The 17,602-nt window shown below is 35.6% G+C and overlaps 1 protein-coding gene across 4 annotated transcripts; it reads left to right on the top strand.

Annotated features, from left to right (window-relative positions):
- The first annotated feature begins 230 nt into the window (after nt 1–230).
- Nucleotides 231–10,252, top strand: erlin1 (ER lipid raft associated 1). 4 transcript variants are annotated; one of them, XM_051126373.1, is made up of 12 exons: nt 231–317; nt 1,226–1,353; nt 3,608–3,689; nt 3,924–3,970; nt 4,108–4,169; nt 4,294–4,419; nt 4,589–4,662; nt 4,747–4,805; nt 5,180–5,271; nt 5,359–5,448; nt 5,533–5,612; nt 7,874–10,252. In XM_051126373.1, exons 2-12 carry the CDS (start codon nt 1,241–1,243, stop codon nt 8,096–8,098), a joined length of 1,050 nt encoding a protein of 349 aa, XP_050982330.1. In that variant the 5' UTR covers nt 231–317; nt 1,226–1,240; the 3' UTR covers nt 8,099–10,252. The 4 variants fall into 4 exon arrangements, with proteins under 4 accessions (XP_050982330.1, XP_050982328.1, XP_050982329.1 ...); XM_051126371.1 differs by having other exon boundaries at nt 231–329; XM_051126372.1 differs by having other exon boundaries at nt 232–385.
- The last annotated feature ends 7,350 nt before the right edge of the window (nt 10,253–17,602 follow it).

Raw genomic sequence — 17,602 nt, 5'->3', positions numbered from 1 at the left:
ATAGGCATGCTAATAAGCAACTAGTTAACAGCAAGAATTGGTCCCTATTCTAAAGTGTTACCACTACTACTACTACTATTACTACTACTATTATTATTATTATTATTATTATTTGGTTAGCTAGGTTGTTTATTTAAATGTTTTTAATTGTTTTTAGTTTGTTTGTGTCATTTTATCCCTCTAACAGGAACAAGAAAGGTACTGGTGACTTTTATTTTGAAGGTGTGTTTGAGGCAGATTTTGAAAGGGAAATTAGTATCGGATTCACAAAGCGTTTCAGTGGGAACCTTCAAACCTACAATGTTGGACACGGCGTCGTGAGTAATAAAGTAATGTCCTGCAAAAGTGAAAGGACAGCATTGTCCATTAACTAAACGAATGCTCGGTAAATGCTTCCTGCGGCTACTATTAGCCCCTCGTTTAACTTGACAGAAGGTCGTTTTGCCACAAGGTTTGCTTGCATTTCAAATAATTAGCTTAGTTAGCCAGCCGCGGGCGTTGGTTAGCTTGAATTTTGTCTCGTGAGTGCTGTGATTGCTTCTGCAATGTCTAGATCACGTGAATGACTGTAACGGCTGTTTTAGCATGCGTAGCGACATATTACGCTCATTCATATCAGTTCGTGTCATGTACAGTAGTACGTGCGAGTCAGCACTTCATTTGAGGAAGTGACTAGCCTACATAGCCAGGACAGGGAATGAAGAGGCTGTGTTATAAAAAGCCACCGCGTTCCCTATCTAGATAGCATCATCTGCGCATTAGAACAAAAAGCTGCGCTTGTGCACTTGCTGCCTTTCTAGGCAGCCACATAGCTGTTGAAACAAAGCCAGAATGCAATTCCTGGTCACTGACAGCTTCATGATTAACACTCGTTTCCCTAAAATAGCTTAAGGGGGTCATGCAGCTCTCACTAATGCATACACGATGTGGCCATAAGAATGTATTTGTATCTATTTGTATTGTGCATTTGCATATGGAAACATTACTTCCGTGTGTGGTGGGCTGTGGGTGGGTCTAATGGACTTTGAAAACCTGTTATCTCAGTTTGCTGTGCAGCTTTCCAGAGATTATTTATGGTGTGTGGGATCAGTTGAGGGAGGTTGTGCTTACATGTTTGCAATCAGGGCTCTTGTTTGCGTTATAAGCTAATCTTTTGTCACCCAAACTGAGTGTTTATCCTAAGGATCAACTCAGCTTTCCCTTTTGCAAATTTGTCTTTGTGCAGGTGAGAGCTGGCTAAATGATAATGGCACATGTTGGGGCAGTAGTCGCAGCAATGGCTGGTGTGATGGCCATTCTGCTTCATTCTTCCATACACAAGATTGAGGAAGGACATTTAGCTGTGTATTACAGGTGAGTGCAAGGAAGCTGCATTTAAAATATGCACAGGTTTTATGCTGCTTGTGTTAATAATTCATAAAATACCTATAATTTAGTAGGTTGGGGGAAAGGTTAGCTAACATTGTGTGTTTGCAGACTTTCTTTGAAGGCATAGTTGACACAAAAAAGAAAATTGTCGTTTGACTCTTTTTCTTCTGTGGAACATAAAAGAATATGTTTTGAGAAAAAATATTAATTTGGTTTCCATATAATGGATGTTAGTGGTCATCTGATTATCAACATTTTATAAAATATTTTCCTTTGTGCTCCATAGAAGAATGAAAGTCATACAGGTTTGAATGATGTAAGGTTGAGTAAATGATGACTGGAATTTTCATTTTTGGGTCAATTGTCTTTACGTAAACTACCAGTCAAAAGTTTTTGAACAGTAGGATCTTTAATGCTTTTTAAAAAAGTCTCTTCTGCTCACCAATCCTGCATTCATTTGAAACAAAGTACAGCAAATTTTGAAATGTTTTTACTATTTAAAATAACAGTTTTTTATTTGAATATATTTTAAATTTATCAACAGTTGATTAAATTTGTTTTACGATTCCTTGATGAATAGAAAGATCCCAAAGCTCAGCATTTATCTGAAATAAAAAGCTTTTGTAATATTATACACTCAAACATTCTAAAGTTTGAAGTCAGTATCATATTTTTTTGTGGGGGGAAGAAATTATAGATATTAGTGATCAACCGATATTGATTTTTTTTATTACCGATATTATTTGCATATTTATGTGCCCAATAACTGATAAGCAGAACCAATATTTATTTACTGTTGTAAAGTAAATCAGTGACTGAGTGAATTATATATTATATCCATACTTCACTTTGGTTTTTCCTCCTTTCAGTCATCTTAAAAAGTGTTGAAAATTAGCAGTCTTTCATGTTAAATTTAATCTTCATATTACAACAATAAAAATATTTTATTTATAAAACACATCAGCTGCAACACTAATAAGCAAAATAAATGCAGAATGTTTTCAAATGGAGAAAATAAATAAAGAACAGGAGTCACTGGATAATGTTAATTCACTGAATAAACAAAACATATTTTATTGTATTTCTCAGCTGAAATGCATTTACATATTCAAACTGTGATCGCTAGCGAAGATAATAATTAATTTCCATAGAGTTGTATATATTTAGAAGTGTATTGGAAAAATAATGGTTATATAGTAAATGTTAATATAATTGAGGGCGTTTTAAACAAGTGAATCTTGTTAAAAGTTACATGCGGTGGCCATCAGAGCATGAACCTGGTGAGTGAACGGCAAAATGAAAGTGACTTCACGGGACGAATGATGAGCATAGACAACAGAGAGAGAATTAAATTCAGTGCTTTTATTTTCAACATGCGCTCATTCATGGCTGTATTATTTAATTCATAGTTATTGGTTATTGGGGCAGGACTTCAGGGATTATCTTACATGACTGTTAAGTTCGTCTCTATTTCTTAGAGCCAAGCTGCATAAACTAGCTACATATCAGGCATTTATGTAACACATCTAATATGAGCATTAATGGCTGTTTTATTAAATAAAGTTTACTAGTTACAGCAAAGCAAGAAAGTAGGCTATGCTTTAACTTTGCACGTCGCTGTTGTCGGGTCTCCCCTCAGGCGCCCTGCATGCGCGCAATTCTCAAAACATCGGTTACAAAACCGATAACAGATTATGGTAAAATGCATAAATATCGGGAAAATATTGGTCAATCGATCTCTAATAGATATTAATACTTCTATTTAGCAAGCATGTTTTAAATTGATCAAAAGTGATGATAAATACATTTAAAATGTCAGAAAAGATTTCTATTTCAGATAAATGCTGTTCTTCTGAACATTCTATTCATCAAAGAAACCTGAAAAAATTCTACTCGGCTGTTTTCAATAATAATAATAATAATAATAGTAATAAATGTATTTGGAATAATGATGCTGAAAATTTAGCTTTGATCACAGGAATAAATTTCATTATTAAATATATTCAACTAGAAAACAGTTATTTTGAATAGCAAAAGTATTTCAAAAATTACTGTTTTTGCTGTACTTTGGATCAAATAAATGCAGGCTTGGTGAGCAGAAGAAACTTCTTTAAAACCCTTAAAAAAATCTTACTGTTCAACTTAAGTGTTTCTTTATAGTAATAGAAGTTGTAATATTATTTATACACAAATGAAATTAATGCCATATTTATCATTCACATTATTATTTTTTTTTCAGAGGAGGAGCTTTGTTGACAACTCCTAATGGCCCGGGTTACCATATAATGCTGCCTTTCATCACTTCATATAGATCAGTGCAGGTGACAAATGTCATGCATTTACAGTTGGTCCATTAAAAAATGTTTTATTACAGCTGCACATATTGTATATCATTTAGTATGATCTTTTTCAATGACTTAAGGAACGAGTGGATTTTTGAGGTTCTTGAATATTTTGCGTTTAGCAGTTTATGAAGTTTTTATTTCAAAGCTAGACAAAAAAACAAGCTAGAATTTTGTTAATGCTGATTTTTTTTTTTTTCCTCATGTTTATAGACAACTCTGCAAACAGATGAAATAAAAAATGTGCCTTGTGGAACCAGGTAATCCTGTTGTTGTTGGTATTCCATCAATTATGTCCTGAAAAACTGCTTAAAATGGATAATTATTGGTCGTCATTAAACTGTACTGGATATTTTCTGGATCTCCTGAATTAAAATAATTAATTTGTCTTCCACAGTGGAGGTGTCATGATCTATTTTGACAGAATTGAAGTGGTCAATATGCTGGTTCCATCAGCAGGTAAGAATTCACCCAAAAATAAATAATCATTTACTCACCCTTAATTCCTTTTTCGAACCTGTATGACTTACCCTCTTTGGTGGAAGACAAAATGAGGTCATGTTCTTGTTCTCCTCATTCACAGTGGTGGACATAGTGAAGAACTACACTGCAGATTATGACAAGACGCTAATCTTCAACAAAATTCACCATGAGTTAAACCAGTTCTGCAGTGTGCACACACTACAGGAAGTCTACATAGAATTGTTCGGTAAGTCACTGATATGTCAAAACAGTTTATTCAGCCAAGTAAACTGTGACCTTTCAATTGTTTATGTGAGAGCTGCAGTTTCTGCTGTGTCATTAGTTTTGTCTTTGGTGCCTTCTCACTGCAAGAACATTCGTCATGAACTTGCATTTGTGTCATTTTTGTTTGACAGACATAATTGATGAGAACTTAAAGACTGCACTGCAGAAGGACTTGAATGCTATGGCTCCTGGTCTCACCATTCAGGTATGGTTTGTATTGCTGTGGTTTTGACTCTGTGGTTTCACTTTTGACTTAAGCAGAATTACACGCTTCCATGGCTTTTTGCAGGCTGTGCGAGTCACCAAACCTAAAATCCCTGAGGCAATCAGAAGAAACTATGAGCTAATGTGAGTGATTATATTATTCTGTACAGTTTGATTGGATGTCATTTAAGGTATCTCCATATTGTGTCCTGTTGATGCATTAAAATGCTATTTTTGTTAAGCCTTTTTTGAAAGAAGTCTTTTATTCTCACCAAGGCTGCATTTATAAGATCAAAAATACAGTAGAAACAAATATTGAGTGATATGTCTTATTATTAGCGGTGTTGAAAATAGTTGTGCATCTTAATATTTTTGTAGAAACTGATTTTGCTGACAAAAGGAAGTTCAAAAGAACAGGATTTTTTTTAAATGACAATCTTTTGTAACATTATAAATTGCCCTTGCATGTACCTATTTATGGTTTTAATCCAAATTTCCCTCACTTTCATCATCTGCAGGGAAGCGGAGAAGACCAGGCTGCTCATCACCGCTCAGACACAGAAAGTGGTGGAGAAAGAGGCTGAAACTGAGAGAAAGAAGGCCATCATAGGTGCGTCTAAACTTCCAAATATAATGCTGATCATGTATAGAGTCACGGTTCTGTCCTCATTCATCTTATGTGTTGCCCTCATTGCAGAGGCTCAGAAAGTGGCTCAGGTGGCAGAGATTCACTTCCAACAAAAAGTTATGGAGAAGGAAACTGAGAAAAAGATCTCTGAAATTGAAGGTCTGGTTTATCTACTGATGATTCTCATAGCACGTGTCACGCAGGGTATGTTACTCATCAGACACATTTATTTTATTGTAACAGACGCTGCTTTCCTGGCAAGAGAGAAAGCAAGAGCAGATGCCGAATATTACACTGCTGCGAAATTTGCAGAAGCCAACAGGGTAAAAAATACACTTTTTTTCATTTTCAGATTTTTGTGATGCTCAATGTTAATTTTTAACCATTTAATTGTAAGAATAATTTTATTGTACCATTTAATTGTAATATTTTGGGTAACACTTTACAATAAGGTTCATTAGTTAACATGAACTAATACAGCATTTATTAATCTTAGTTAACGGAAGTTTCAGCATTTACTAATGCATTATTAAAATCACAAGTTGTGTTTGTTAACATCAGTTAATGCACTGTGAACTAACATGAGCAACTGATAACTGTATTTTTATTAACTAACATTAAATAAAATTAATAAATAGTGCAATAAATGTATTGTTCATTGTTTGTTCATGTTAGTTAATGGTTAATACATTAACTAATGTTAACAAATGCACCTTATTGTAAAGTGTTACCGTTATTTGTGTAAGGCTTAGTGTGCTTTGCACATAGACGTGCATAAGAATACTTGCCATAATGCCTATCTAGAGAAATCCTTGAAGAGCCCGTTTTATAGGTATGCACGATATTATTGGACCGATCTCAGAATCGACTGATAATGGCTTTAAATATAAATATCGTCATCGGCCCGATATGAAAAAATAGCGATAGCATAACGTCAGCAGTGTGGCTCATTCTTGAATCAAAGTTTTGCCTGAATGATGATTAGATTCACTGGTTTGGACGCTGCATTTAATCTGAGAATGCATATACAGAATGACTAGTGTATGATAGAGTACACAGTAATGGCACGTACAGTGGCAGCCTCCCTCTGGTTCTAATGCCCATTTAGTAAGGAGTTTTAATTCCGTAGGGGGGGCGCTGTTGGCCTACTTCTATTAAAATTACAGTAAAATACACAAATGACAGTTAGACTCTGTTTCTGAATAAATAAAGCAGTAATTGATGTCATAAAATAATAAGTATGTTTTGATGTAAAGGTCAGAAGCAATAGCTTACATGAATAAAAAAATCATAAACGTGACACTTGTAAATTAAATAATTTTATATATACTGATTTATTCATCAGTGTGTAATATGTAAAAAAAAATACTTAAACAAATGATGAACTCTTGCTTTAGACCATCTACAAATGGTAAATCTTAAAAATAAAATGTTAAGGTTACCACTGCAAAAAATGGTAGCAATTGATATAAAGTTTATTTATAGTTATTTTCAAAGCTATAAAAGCTTAATTATTGGAAATGTCATTATTGCTTATTTAATTTAAAAAAAATAAGTTCTTGTTAAAAACTAGCCAAAATTAAAAATAATTTGCTTATAATTTCCGCACAGGAGAGACTTGTGTTGTTTCCAGACAAAAGGAAATATGTGACCCAGGACCACAAAACCAGTCATAAGGGTAAATTTTTCAAAATTGAGATTTATAAATAATCTGAAAGCAGAATAAATTAGCTTTCCATTGATGTATGGTTTGTTAGGATAGGGCAATATTTGGCCGAGATACAACTATGTGAAAATCTGGAATCTGAGGTTGCAAAAAAATCTAAATACTGAGAAAATCGCTTTAAAGTTGTCCAAATGAAGTTCAAAAATTACGTTTTGAAATATTTACAGTAGGAATTTTACAAAATATCTTAATGGAACATGATCTTTACTTAATATCCTAATGATTTTTGGCATAAAAGAAAAATCAATAATTTTGACCCATACAGTGTATTTTTGGCTATTGCTACAAATATACCCGTGCGACTTAAGACTGGTTTTGTGGTCCAGTGTCACATATATAAATTATGTGTTCACAATAAACAAATTCATCATTAAGACGTTTTTTAAATTGAAACCATTGCTTTTGGCTAAAACAATGATACATTTTTCCAAATCTGTTTCAATGACAAACAAACAAACTCTTCTACATCTTGGATGACCTGATGACCTAATTAAGCTAAATTTTTATTTTTGGGTAAACTTTTCCTACATAGTAAGTTTGTTCACTTTTAGTGTGCACACACTTTTGTACTATCTAATCTGTTAATCAAACTAACGAGAAAGCAAAAAAAAAAAAAAACATAATAAATTAGATTTGGTGTGAAATATTTTCACACTTTTCATCTTACCCAAAGCTCAATTATCCTTTAATCTCAGCTATATTAAGAATGTGCCTGTAGGAGGCTGTAGCTGTTGTCATAGTGGTGCAAGTGTCCACTCTGAACACAAGGAGGCACATTCATACATTTCTTCAGCAGAACTGATTCCACACAGGATGTGCTCATGTCCTTTATCACACCACTGTCTCCCTCCTCCACAGCTGAAGCTGACACCAGAGTATCTGGAACTAATGAAATATCAGGCCATAGCCGCGAACAGCAAGATCTACTTCGGTCAAGACATCCCAAACATGTTTGTGGAAAACAGTGCCTCCCGTTCGACCGCAGGTCAGGGTGCAGGAGACTCAGCGGAACAGCTGGAGCCCTTGAGTATGAAAGAAAGTCTTAAGAAAGTGTCCAAGCCCAAAGCCACAGAAGGCCACTGAGGGGCCTGAGAGCTGTCCACCCCCTTCTTCCTCTGCTGTTTTTTCTCTCTTTGTGGGGCATGGGTGCTTGTGAGGCATGCTGACATAGATACTTTTCCCTCTTCTTCTGCAGTGGGGTTGGGTGCTTGGCTAACACTGCTGTGAGTCAGTCAGCTGAGGAGACTGACACACAGAGCCTGTGGTTTCAGCAATCACTTGTGGACTAAAAAGAAATGTCCAGGAGCTGTGCTACTAAATTTTGCCAGGTCAAATTGGTTCGATCCAAATCACATCAGCATGCTTTTTTCCCCTTTTTTTGCCCTCAACTTTTGCTTCTCTTTTACAAATTCATGTTAATTATTTGTTAGATGCAGATGCATCTATGTGAATTATGTGAACACTTTGAGGTTTACCTATATGTGTTGTCTTTTACATAACTGGAATTATAAGGCATCACACTAATTGAGATCAAAGGCAATGGCCTATGCAGCTACAATCTGATAAAACTCATTTTGTAGCCAAAATGTCATCTACTTTTCCTTCATATGTTGTTAAAGGGATACTTCACCCTAAAATCTAAATTCTGTCATATTTATTCACCCTCATGTCATTCCAAACCTGTCCGGCTATCTTTCTTCTGTGGAATATTAAAAAAAAATAAAAAAAAAAAAAAAAGATATTTCTATGATATGTCTGTTTTTTTTTCTTTTGTCCATACAATAAGTCAATGGGATCCAATGTTATACCTCACTTGAACCCCATATATGGACAAACCCAATATCTTTTGTGTTCTACCAAAGAAAAGTCATGCAGGTTTGGAACGACATGAGGGTGAGTTGTAACAGATGACAGAATTTTCATTTTTAGGTAAACCATGCATGTAGAAAGGTTTTCATTTCCATCATCACTAACTTCATTATCACTAAAATCTTAATTTAGTCCAGCTGCAGAGATCAGTTGCTTTTACATGTGTTTGAATCAGTTTGTTTTAAAATCATCCCTGCTTGTTGCTCGTTGATCTTTAGGATTGAGAATTTTTCTAGGACACCTGAATACTTTGGTGTTAATTTACTTTAATGTAATAGTGGGCTCGGTATAGTGTTGTGTGATGTGTTAGTTGTTGGTGCCCTGTGCGCTGTTTTTGAATTGTTGGTTCTCAGAAGGTGTCACAATGAACATGGGTATGTGGCTTTCATAAAGTTTCATAAGACGTTAAAGTTTGGATCCGGGGCTCCAGCCTTTGAAAAGCAATGAGATGGACAGCTGTTGGATTCTATATAATTGAGTCTGTTCCTTTATGACTGAAAATGCCTTTATTACTTTAGTTAAGCTTGCTTGTTTTGCCATTACTGGAAGGAGTTTATTTCAAAGGGAATTCAGTTACAATAAGGGCTGCTGTATTATTAGGCACTATTTTTTTTTTTTTTTTTAGCATTGATGGGTGAATGCATTAATGATCAAACAACATTTTACTGCATGCTTAGGAGCCAGATGATGTTTTCCTGAAGCCTCAAAAACCTCACCACTAGGGGGAGTTGGTGATCTTTAAGAATCAAAAGACTGGGCAACAAAGACCTTCGTGACTCCTAAGTTGCTTTCACATGCCAATAATAACAATCCATTAAATCAAACCATCCAAACAAGGCTTTGAATAGTGTCTACTAGTACTATTTCTCAGGAAAAGAGACCTGCTTGTTAACTTGAATTACTTTTTTTTTCATACCTTACATTAAACATAAAATGTAAAGTCAGATGTAAGGTCATGTTGTCTGTGTAAATCTGTCACACAGCACATAGTTTTACATCATCTACATACTTTTCCATTCGAGACAAGCATTAATTTATATAGTTAGTCTCAATGTTCCTACTTCAACCAGTGGCTTCTCCCATAAAATTGACATTTATTGTTTTCCTTTAGGGTGTAAGTTTTATTGTCTCGAAAGCTTTGAAGCAATTCTCAAAGATTTTTCTGTTCATATGATCCCTGTGATTCTTATGGCTGATTAAATGAGAGAGGACAGAACTTGACTGCCCTGGAATAAACCCACTCTGTGAATGTCACTTTTTTATGTCGGCATAATTTAAACTCCTAATTTTAAAACATTTATATGCAAAATTTATAACATTTTGACAATGTTCAATTCTGTGAAATAAAACCTATTTTGATACCATGAAGATGACTTCGGTTTCTTGGTGTTGCGGTTGTGTTATCATACCGTTTTTGGCTTGCACATCAAGGAAGTGTACATCATGTCCTATTAAAGAAGTTTCACAAAAGATGAGTGTCATAGATTGTGTCATGAATCGAGTGTTTTTAGTTTAATATGAGTTGGATATTTCCCAGAAATAAGGAACTTGATCTCACGTGTGTAAGAATAACTTTTTACATTCTAAAACTAAGTGCATGCAAAGCTTGCCACCATTAAGGTGTTCTGAGTGGCTGGTAGGGTATTCAAGGCGCCTCTCTATAAACCCAGTTCAGACTACACGATTTTTTTTGTCGGTTAGGACAGTGACTTTGTCTCCTAAAATCTTGCTGTGTCGTGAAAAAAGAAACACGTTTCTGACCATTTATCGCTTGCCATCGGTACAGCGGGACTTGACAGAAGGTGCTATGAGCGTAAACAATGACTATTGAAATACAATAGCTAGCAAACGGCCTGTTTTGCCCTGTCTTGTCGTCAGAAAAGCCCCCAAAAGGAAGAAAACCTTACAGTAGACACAAATCTGGATTGCATGAAGTGGACAGTATGGACTGCCAAAGAGACCTGAGGTAAAACAGTGTTTATTTAACCTTTTTTTCACCGTCGCGGTAGTCCGAGAAAACATCAAAATGTAAGAATATTATTGCCATAGCTCCACGAACATTTCCGCCATTGTAAAATTCCACCTAGCAGGACCGATATCATTTGTATCGGCTTGTTTGAAAGCATATCCACCTTACTTTTCCCCTAAGAGTAGGTGCGGCCATTTGTAAATTTTATAGGTCTAGCTTCCGGTCTGATCTGCCTATTTTTAGCTGTACAAAACTGCCCGTTTTGCTGCTTGATATTACAAATTGGTGTGTCTTAAATATACAATGCCACTGAACTGAATGAAACTTGTATATTTTGCTGAGCTGCTGAAAATGGTCATTTGTTGTCATGTTTTGGGCTGTACTAATCGGTCGAACCGGGAAAAACATTTGGAGTACTATAGCCAAATATGCTATTAAAAAAAATATGCCAAAGTTACAGAAGAGTGCAAAAAATTGTCTGAGAAACAAAAAGTCTTTGTGGTTGGCCAAACTGAACCAGGATTTTCAGGGCAAATATCTTGACAAGTTTCATATTTGTTCTTATCATTAATACTGCGTGTATATATCTTTACCACCTATTAACTTTAGTTTGTTAATATATTGCGCCGCTTTCCTGCTTCTCTATATGATTTAGCAGCTTCCACATTTTTTCTGTGGTTTAGACAGGATAAATTAGCAGATCAATGTGTAAAGTAGTACATTAACCATGCAATCCATACTGTTGTTTACATCCGAGTATTGCCAATTGCCAATATGGCTTCGAATCTGGGTAACTGACCAAATTGTGATGTTCCTGCAAACCCTCCATAGCAGCTAATGAATCGTAAGTTTCGTCCATAGGCTTACTTCCACGTTAAAAAATAAGGTGGATACAAAGGTGCTTCTGTGCTCCTATTGGCCAGTGTCACAGATGTGACGGAACTCGTCATGGACGAGGGAGGAAAAATTAAACATGGTGACGTTGGTTGTCGTGCAATATGACACACTACACAAGATGAAACAATTGAATCTTGCATCCTGACGGCTATTGTCATTTATAAATCCCCGCGACTCCCTACTTCAAGGAGATTGTGCAAAAAACAGGCTAAAATCGTGAAGCCTGAACTGGTAATATTCAGATTTTCAGATGTTACTTTGCTTCTGAAATGTATGTTTATGGGATTTTCACCTGTTTTTAAAGCAGAAGGATAGATGATTACATGCAAAAGTTTAATATAAGATTTGATATTTAGAGTTAGGAGTGTGTTCAAATCCCTAGCCTGAATGACAGGCAAATAAGGTCCATGTTGACATTAGAAACAAGAGTAATCTTTGCCTTTGTCTTCAATCTTACAACAACTTTTCATGTTTTTCTGACTTCTTTTGGGAATGATCTGATAAACGTACAGTTATTCTCCAAAAATAACTTAACCACTTGATGAACAATACCAACAGGCAGTTATGACCCATATATTCATGTTTGCTTTGCAAACAAACTCAGAGTGTCTTAGTCAGTGGTATTTGTCCAAGTCCAGGAAATGTCAAAAACTCTCATCTCCAAGTAACAAATGAGCCTGCTTCAAGTATTTGATGCAGGACTCAGACTTACTAACAGTGCATGAGTGGAAGAAGGACAAAGGAAGGAAATAGTCACTCCAGGAAGTGGGCAAAAAGGTCTATGTCTCCAGCTGACCTTAAAGAGAGAACAGAAGCTTGAACTCCCCCAGGACCTCCTGAGTAAATATCAACCATTTAGATCTGGTCACCAGACTGAGTCAATCCCCAGACACAGAGTACATTTCCTGTTCCCGATGGTGAATTTAGCATTAAGACTTATAGATTGGATAAAAAGGAATGTTGTTCCTTCAATTACAGTGTCTACTTTAGAAAATGAATCAGTATATTTTGGATTAAAATGTGCTTGTGGGTCCAGGATGTACTACATATTTCCTTCCTCTAATGCTCATCAATGATTTCTAGGAAGTGGCTCCACCAAAAAGGTGGGAGGTGAAGAAAGCAATAATGGTTTTGATTGTGGTTGTTTTGTCAGGCCGACATTATTGCAGATTTCATGAATAAGTCTTATTTATCATTGTTTACTCATGAAATTTAGTTTTTATTAACTAAACAAAGCTGACTCTGAAGTCATGTTAAACAAAGTTCACCGGAGAGCAAGATTTTAACAACTCCCAAATGACTTATACAGGATACATCACTGACACAGTCTTACTCAGCACAGGGACGCTGGCCAACTTTTCTTTCCGTAGTTCACTGAAATGGAATGAAAATAAGCCACGTGCACTGTTTGATGAAATATCCACTAAATCCTTTTATTTATTTGTTCTACAAAAACTAGGCCATCATCCTAGCAGGACACGTGCTAACAGAACCCTTGTTTTTTCTGTTTTTGTAGAGCTGATGGCAAATGTGTGACCTGCCTATAGCCATTACAGGAAGGGCAGTGCCCAGGTTTTGTAGTTGTTTGGAAGGGCTCTGGCACAAGAGATAGCCATGTTCCCATGACAACCATGATGAAATTTATGAATTACTAGCAGCAGCCTGAACAATTGTGTTCTGTGTTCAGTCTGGCTCATCGCCCTGCTCTGTACCCTGAAGCGTCGCGCTGCCGGAATTTACCAGGGAGTCATGGGGCAGCTTCTGTAAAGACGTGATAGATGATAAGTCTGGCTTTTCTCAACCAGCTCTGATTAGCACAATAATGCAGGCCAGTCTAAGGGGATTTCTACACGCCCAAATCTGATTTTGTGTCACATGACATGACGATGTGGTTTAACAGAATAGATAAAGCAAGCTGTCGATAGATAGCAAGTGAACTGAAATAATATTTGCTGGTGACGAAACTTTGTTGTGCATTATACTGTATGCAGTGGTGAGTGGTGGTGTTCTGAAATGAGGAGTCAAAGTCCTCAAAGGCTTCAATTAAAAAAAACAATGCAATTTTATATTTTTACATGAACAATGTAATCAATATGATATTTATCAAATCCATGTATGAATCTAATCAAGTTGTTTTTAAGCATTTTACATTTATTTCAAAATAAATCAAGGAAGTAATAATTTAAACAATATATTTTATTTGTGAAATAAATAAATGTTTAGCTATTCTTTTTAATAGTTAACTTTTAACTTTTTTTTTCCGGATCAGTCATCAAAGCTTGGTAAATATTGGTCACAGACAGAGATTTCACCAGGTTGATTACTCACTAAAAACTTCCAAAGATCATGCCATTATATTATTCATTTGTTCATTCTGATTCGTGAACATACCTAAATGCATGGATTTATCGCATGAACCAATTATAGCTGAACATAACCAGTCATATCCAATCACGTCGTGATGGAGGCATTGTCTCCGCTCACATGACTTTCGGGGGCTGTTAAGAGACAGTGTTGCCAAGTCCGTGGGTTTAAGCAACCCCAATAGTGTGATATTTATCCCCTGGAATGTGAATTTTACCAGGGGAACCCCACCAAAAAACATATTTTACCTCGCAGAATGCAATTTTAAATGGGACCCCCCTCGAAAAGTGATTGTGCTAGTTTGAGTAGCAATTGGGTGGGTTTTGTTGTGAAAACCTGGCAACCCTGAGAAACGTGCACCCCCATTGTAACATTACCTGCTAGTGTCATTGTTAGACAAAATTTTTCTTTAGAAAAACAAGTGATTTATACACCTTTTAACGTTATATTTTGTAATATTGGCACTGTGTTAATCTTTTTTTTTTTTGTAAGATTTTACTTTTGGTGATTTATGCCTTTATTTAGATAGGACAGTGTAAGTGAACAGGAAGCGAAATGGGAGAGAGAGAAGGGGGTGGGGTTGGGAAAGGTCCACAAGCCAGGATTCGAACTCGGGATGCCCCCAGCACAACAGCGCTATATGCCGGCACACTAACCACAAGGCTATTGGCACTGACAGCCTTGGGTTAATCTTGTATTACGTTTTTTTTTCTCATCCAGTATTTTGAGGATACACTGCCTCCCATGCCTCCTCGAAGGAAATGCCATACACACACAGTACCATTCAAAGGATTGGAGTCTGTGTTTAAATAAACATATACTTTTATTTAGCAAGGATGCATTAAATGTATACATTTATAATGTAATATTATAATCGATATAAGATATGTATTTCATATATATGTTGTTCTTTTCAACTTTCTATTAATCAGAAAATCCTAAAATAAATAAATAAACAAATATAACATTTCCTCAAAAATGTTTCTCACACTGATAATAATATGAATATGAAAAATGTTTCTTTAGCAAATCAGCATATTAGAATGATTGAATTATTTATTAAAACACAAAACCTCAGCAAAATCAATTGTTTGGCTAAAAGCATGAGAAAAGCATTACAAGCACATTGCAGTTTTGTTATAAAAGTTATTCTGATGTGATTCTAAAAATATAGCTAACAGAATGATTTCTGAAGGATCAGATGATACTGCAGACTGGAATACTGTTGCTGAAAATTCAGCTTTGCCATTTCTTGCCAGTCGTAGTCCGAAATTTTTACCTTTATCTGGCATTCGGTGAGCATTACATTGAATGTGTGTGGTTCTCTTATCTTGCCAAGGGAAGGAACAGTTATCTTACTGTTTGCGCAACCCTTTACTCATACTGACTCAGTGCAGGTCTGTTTTTAAGGGGAGATTTGAAAGCAATGCTTTGAGGTTTGTTTTACCCCTAGGTGTGTCACAGGGTTAACATCTCTGCCTGATAACACCTGTCTGAAATCTGAGTTTATCGCTCACTCGAAGATTGTTCCCATGCTTGTCATCAGTTTCCTCCTGGACTAGTTCATTTTGACACCAGCAGAGTGTTGAAGAGTTTTAAGCTTAATGAAACTTAAATTAGGCCATCTTCAATCCTGTGACTGTCATGTCCAGAACAGTAATCAGTAAAGTAGTTGCCTTTATTCTATCAGCCAGGATGCATCTCATTAAGACTAATAGATATTCACTGATGGATCATGTCTCTAATGACAGCAGATAGCTTGTTTACAGATTATACAGGCGAAAAGTTCAACAGAGAACAGAGATTGTGTTATGTGAACATCTGCAGTTACATATAGCAAAGATGCAAAAAAAACATCCATGCAAATCAATCCCAAAATACATTTATAGATCTCTTTCTCATCCTTAGTGTGCTTATGAAAAAAAAGAATTGACTGCATGGTGGAAAACACAATAAACATGCCAATTACCTGGTATAAAAAGAGGTTTTTATTTACAGAATGTTTTCTTAAATGTTTTTCAGTCAGTTTGATTACCATGTGGTTTTCATTGCATTACAAACTCCTCCCTCATTAATCTTCCAAGAGTCATTTAAGCAACATAAAAGAAAGGAAAGCTTCAGACAGTCATGTCTTGGTCTGAACAGAAACAGATGCACTGGGATAGTAATCAAGGCTATCCCATACATCTGAACTCTGTCAAACAAATATTTTTTTTTTCTTCACTGGAACTGTACCATCACATTTTCATGAATTTACTATGCAGTGTCACGCCTTGAGTTTTGTTTGTTTTTACTGCGTGCAAAACAAAACAACACTATTGTCATGACATTTTACACTTCTTTACTTGACCTGATGATCTCAACCTTCCAAATGTTGATAAATTGCCATAATGAACACTTGGGTTGAATGTCTCAAACAGCACAGCGGTAAAGACATTCAGTTTGAGGTTTACAGGCCTACCATTATCCATTGCTTTTAAAGGAATAGTCTGGGTTCAGTACAAGTTAAGATGAATAAACAGCATTTGTAGCATAATTTTGATTACCACAAAAATATATTTTTTAAATGTTTTATTTAATTTATATAAAAACAGTGATGCAAACTCAGAATATAATGCAAACCTGCAATAATTAAATGTTAACAGAAATATCCTTTATGTATTTAATCCAATTTTATTAACCAATGTCTTTGCTCCTGAATTTTGATAATCCAATTTGACCATACCAATTAGCAAAAATGACTTTACACAAACATAACATTTGTTTCTTTTTTATTATTTCTGAAGCGTGTTGAACATTCATCTCCTGCGTACTATTCTTAATGTAGTCCACAATTGTAGCAGAACTAAAGGGTTTGTTGCGCCGCGCCGCAAAAGTCTGTCTAAACTAGACGCGACAAAGCGATCGTTGTAAATCATTTGAACTTTGTGTAAGTGCGTCATAAATAGAACAAGGCATTAGTTTACTGTCAGGGATTTGTTGCGTTGCAACACATCCAGTGAAGACAGCATCACTGATTATAATGGGATCTGTTGTCTTTTGTATTGTCTATAGAGTGTTTTCACGACGTGTCATCAATTGGCCATATTGGCGACACTAAATGTAAACAATGCCAATGAGCCGAACTGGAACTCGCAAATTTAGCTGATTATTGCTGCTGAAAATGCTCAGTCATTGTCATGTTTTGGGCTGTACTAATCGGTCGGACCAGGAAAAACATTTGGAGTACTATAGAATGCCAAAAGTTATAACAAATCAAGGAGAAGAGTGCAAAAAACTGTCTGAGGAACAAAAGGCATTTGTGGTTGGCCAAACTGAACCAGAATTTCCAGGGCAAGAATCTTGACAACATTGGTGTTTGTTCTTATTATTTCTGGTCAGTTAGGTGAAATATTAGGGTGATATCTTAATAAATCCTTCTTGTATGTATCTTTACCACCTTTTAACTTTAGTTTGTCAAAATATTGCACCCTTTCCTGCTTACTAAA

Source organism: Labeo rohita, chromosome 13, assembly GCF_022985175.1.
Source record: "Labeo rohita strain BAU-BD-2019 chromosome 13, IGBB_LRoh.1.0, whole genome shotgun sequence".
Classification (NCBI taxonomy): domain Eukaryota; kingdom Metazoa; phylum Chordata; class Actinopteri; order Cypriniformes; family Cyprinidae; genus Labeo; species Labeo rohita.
Note: the sequence above shows the minus strand (reverse complement) of the source record. Positions and strands in the feature narration are given on the sequence as shown.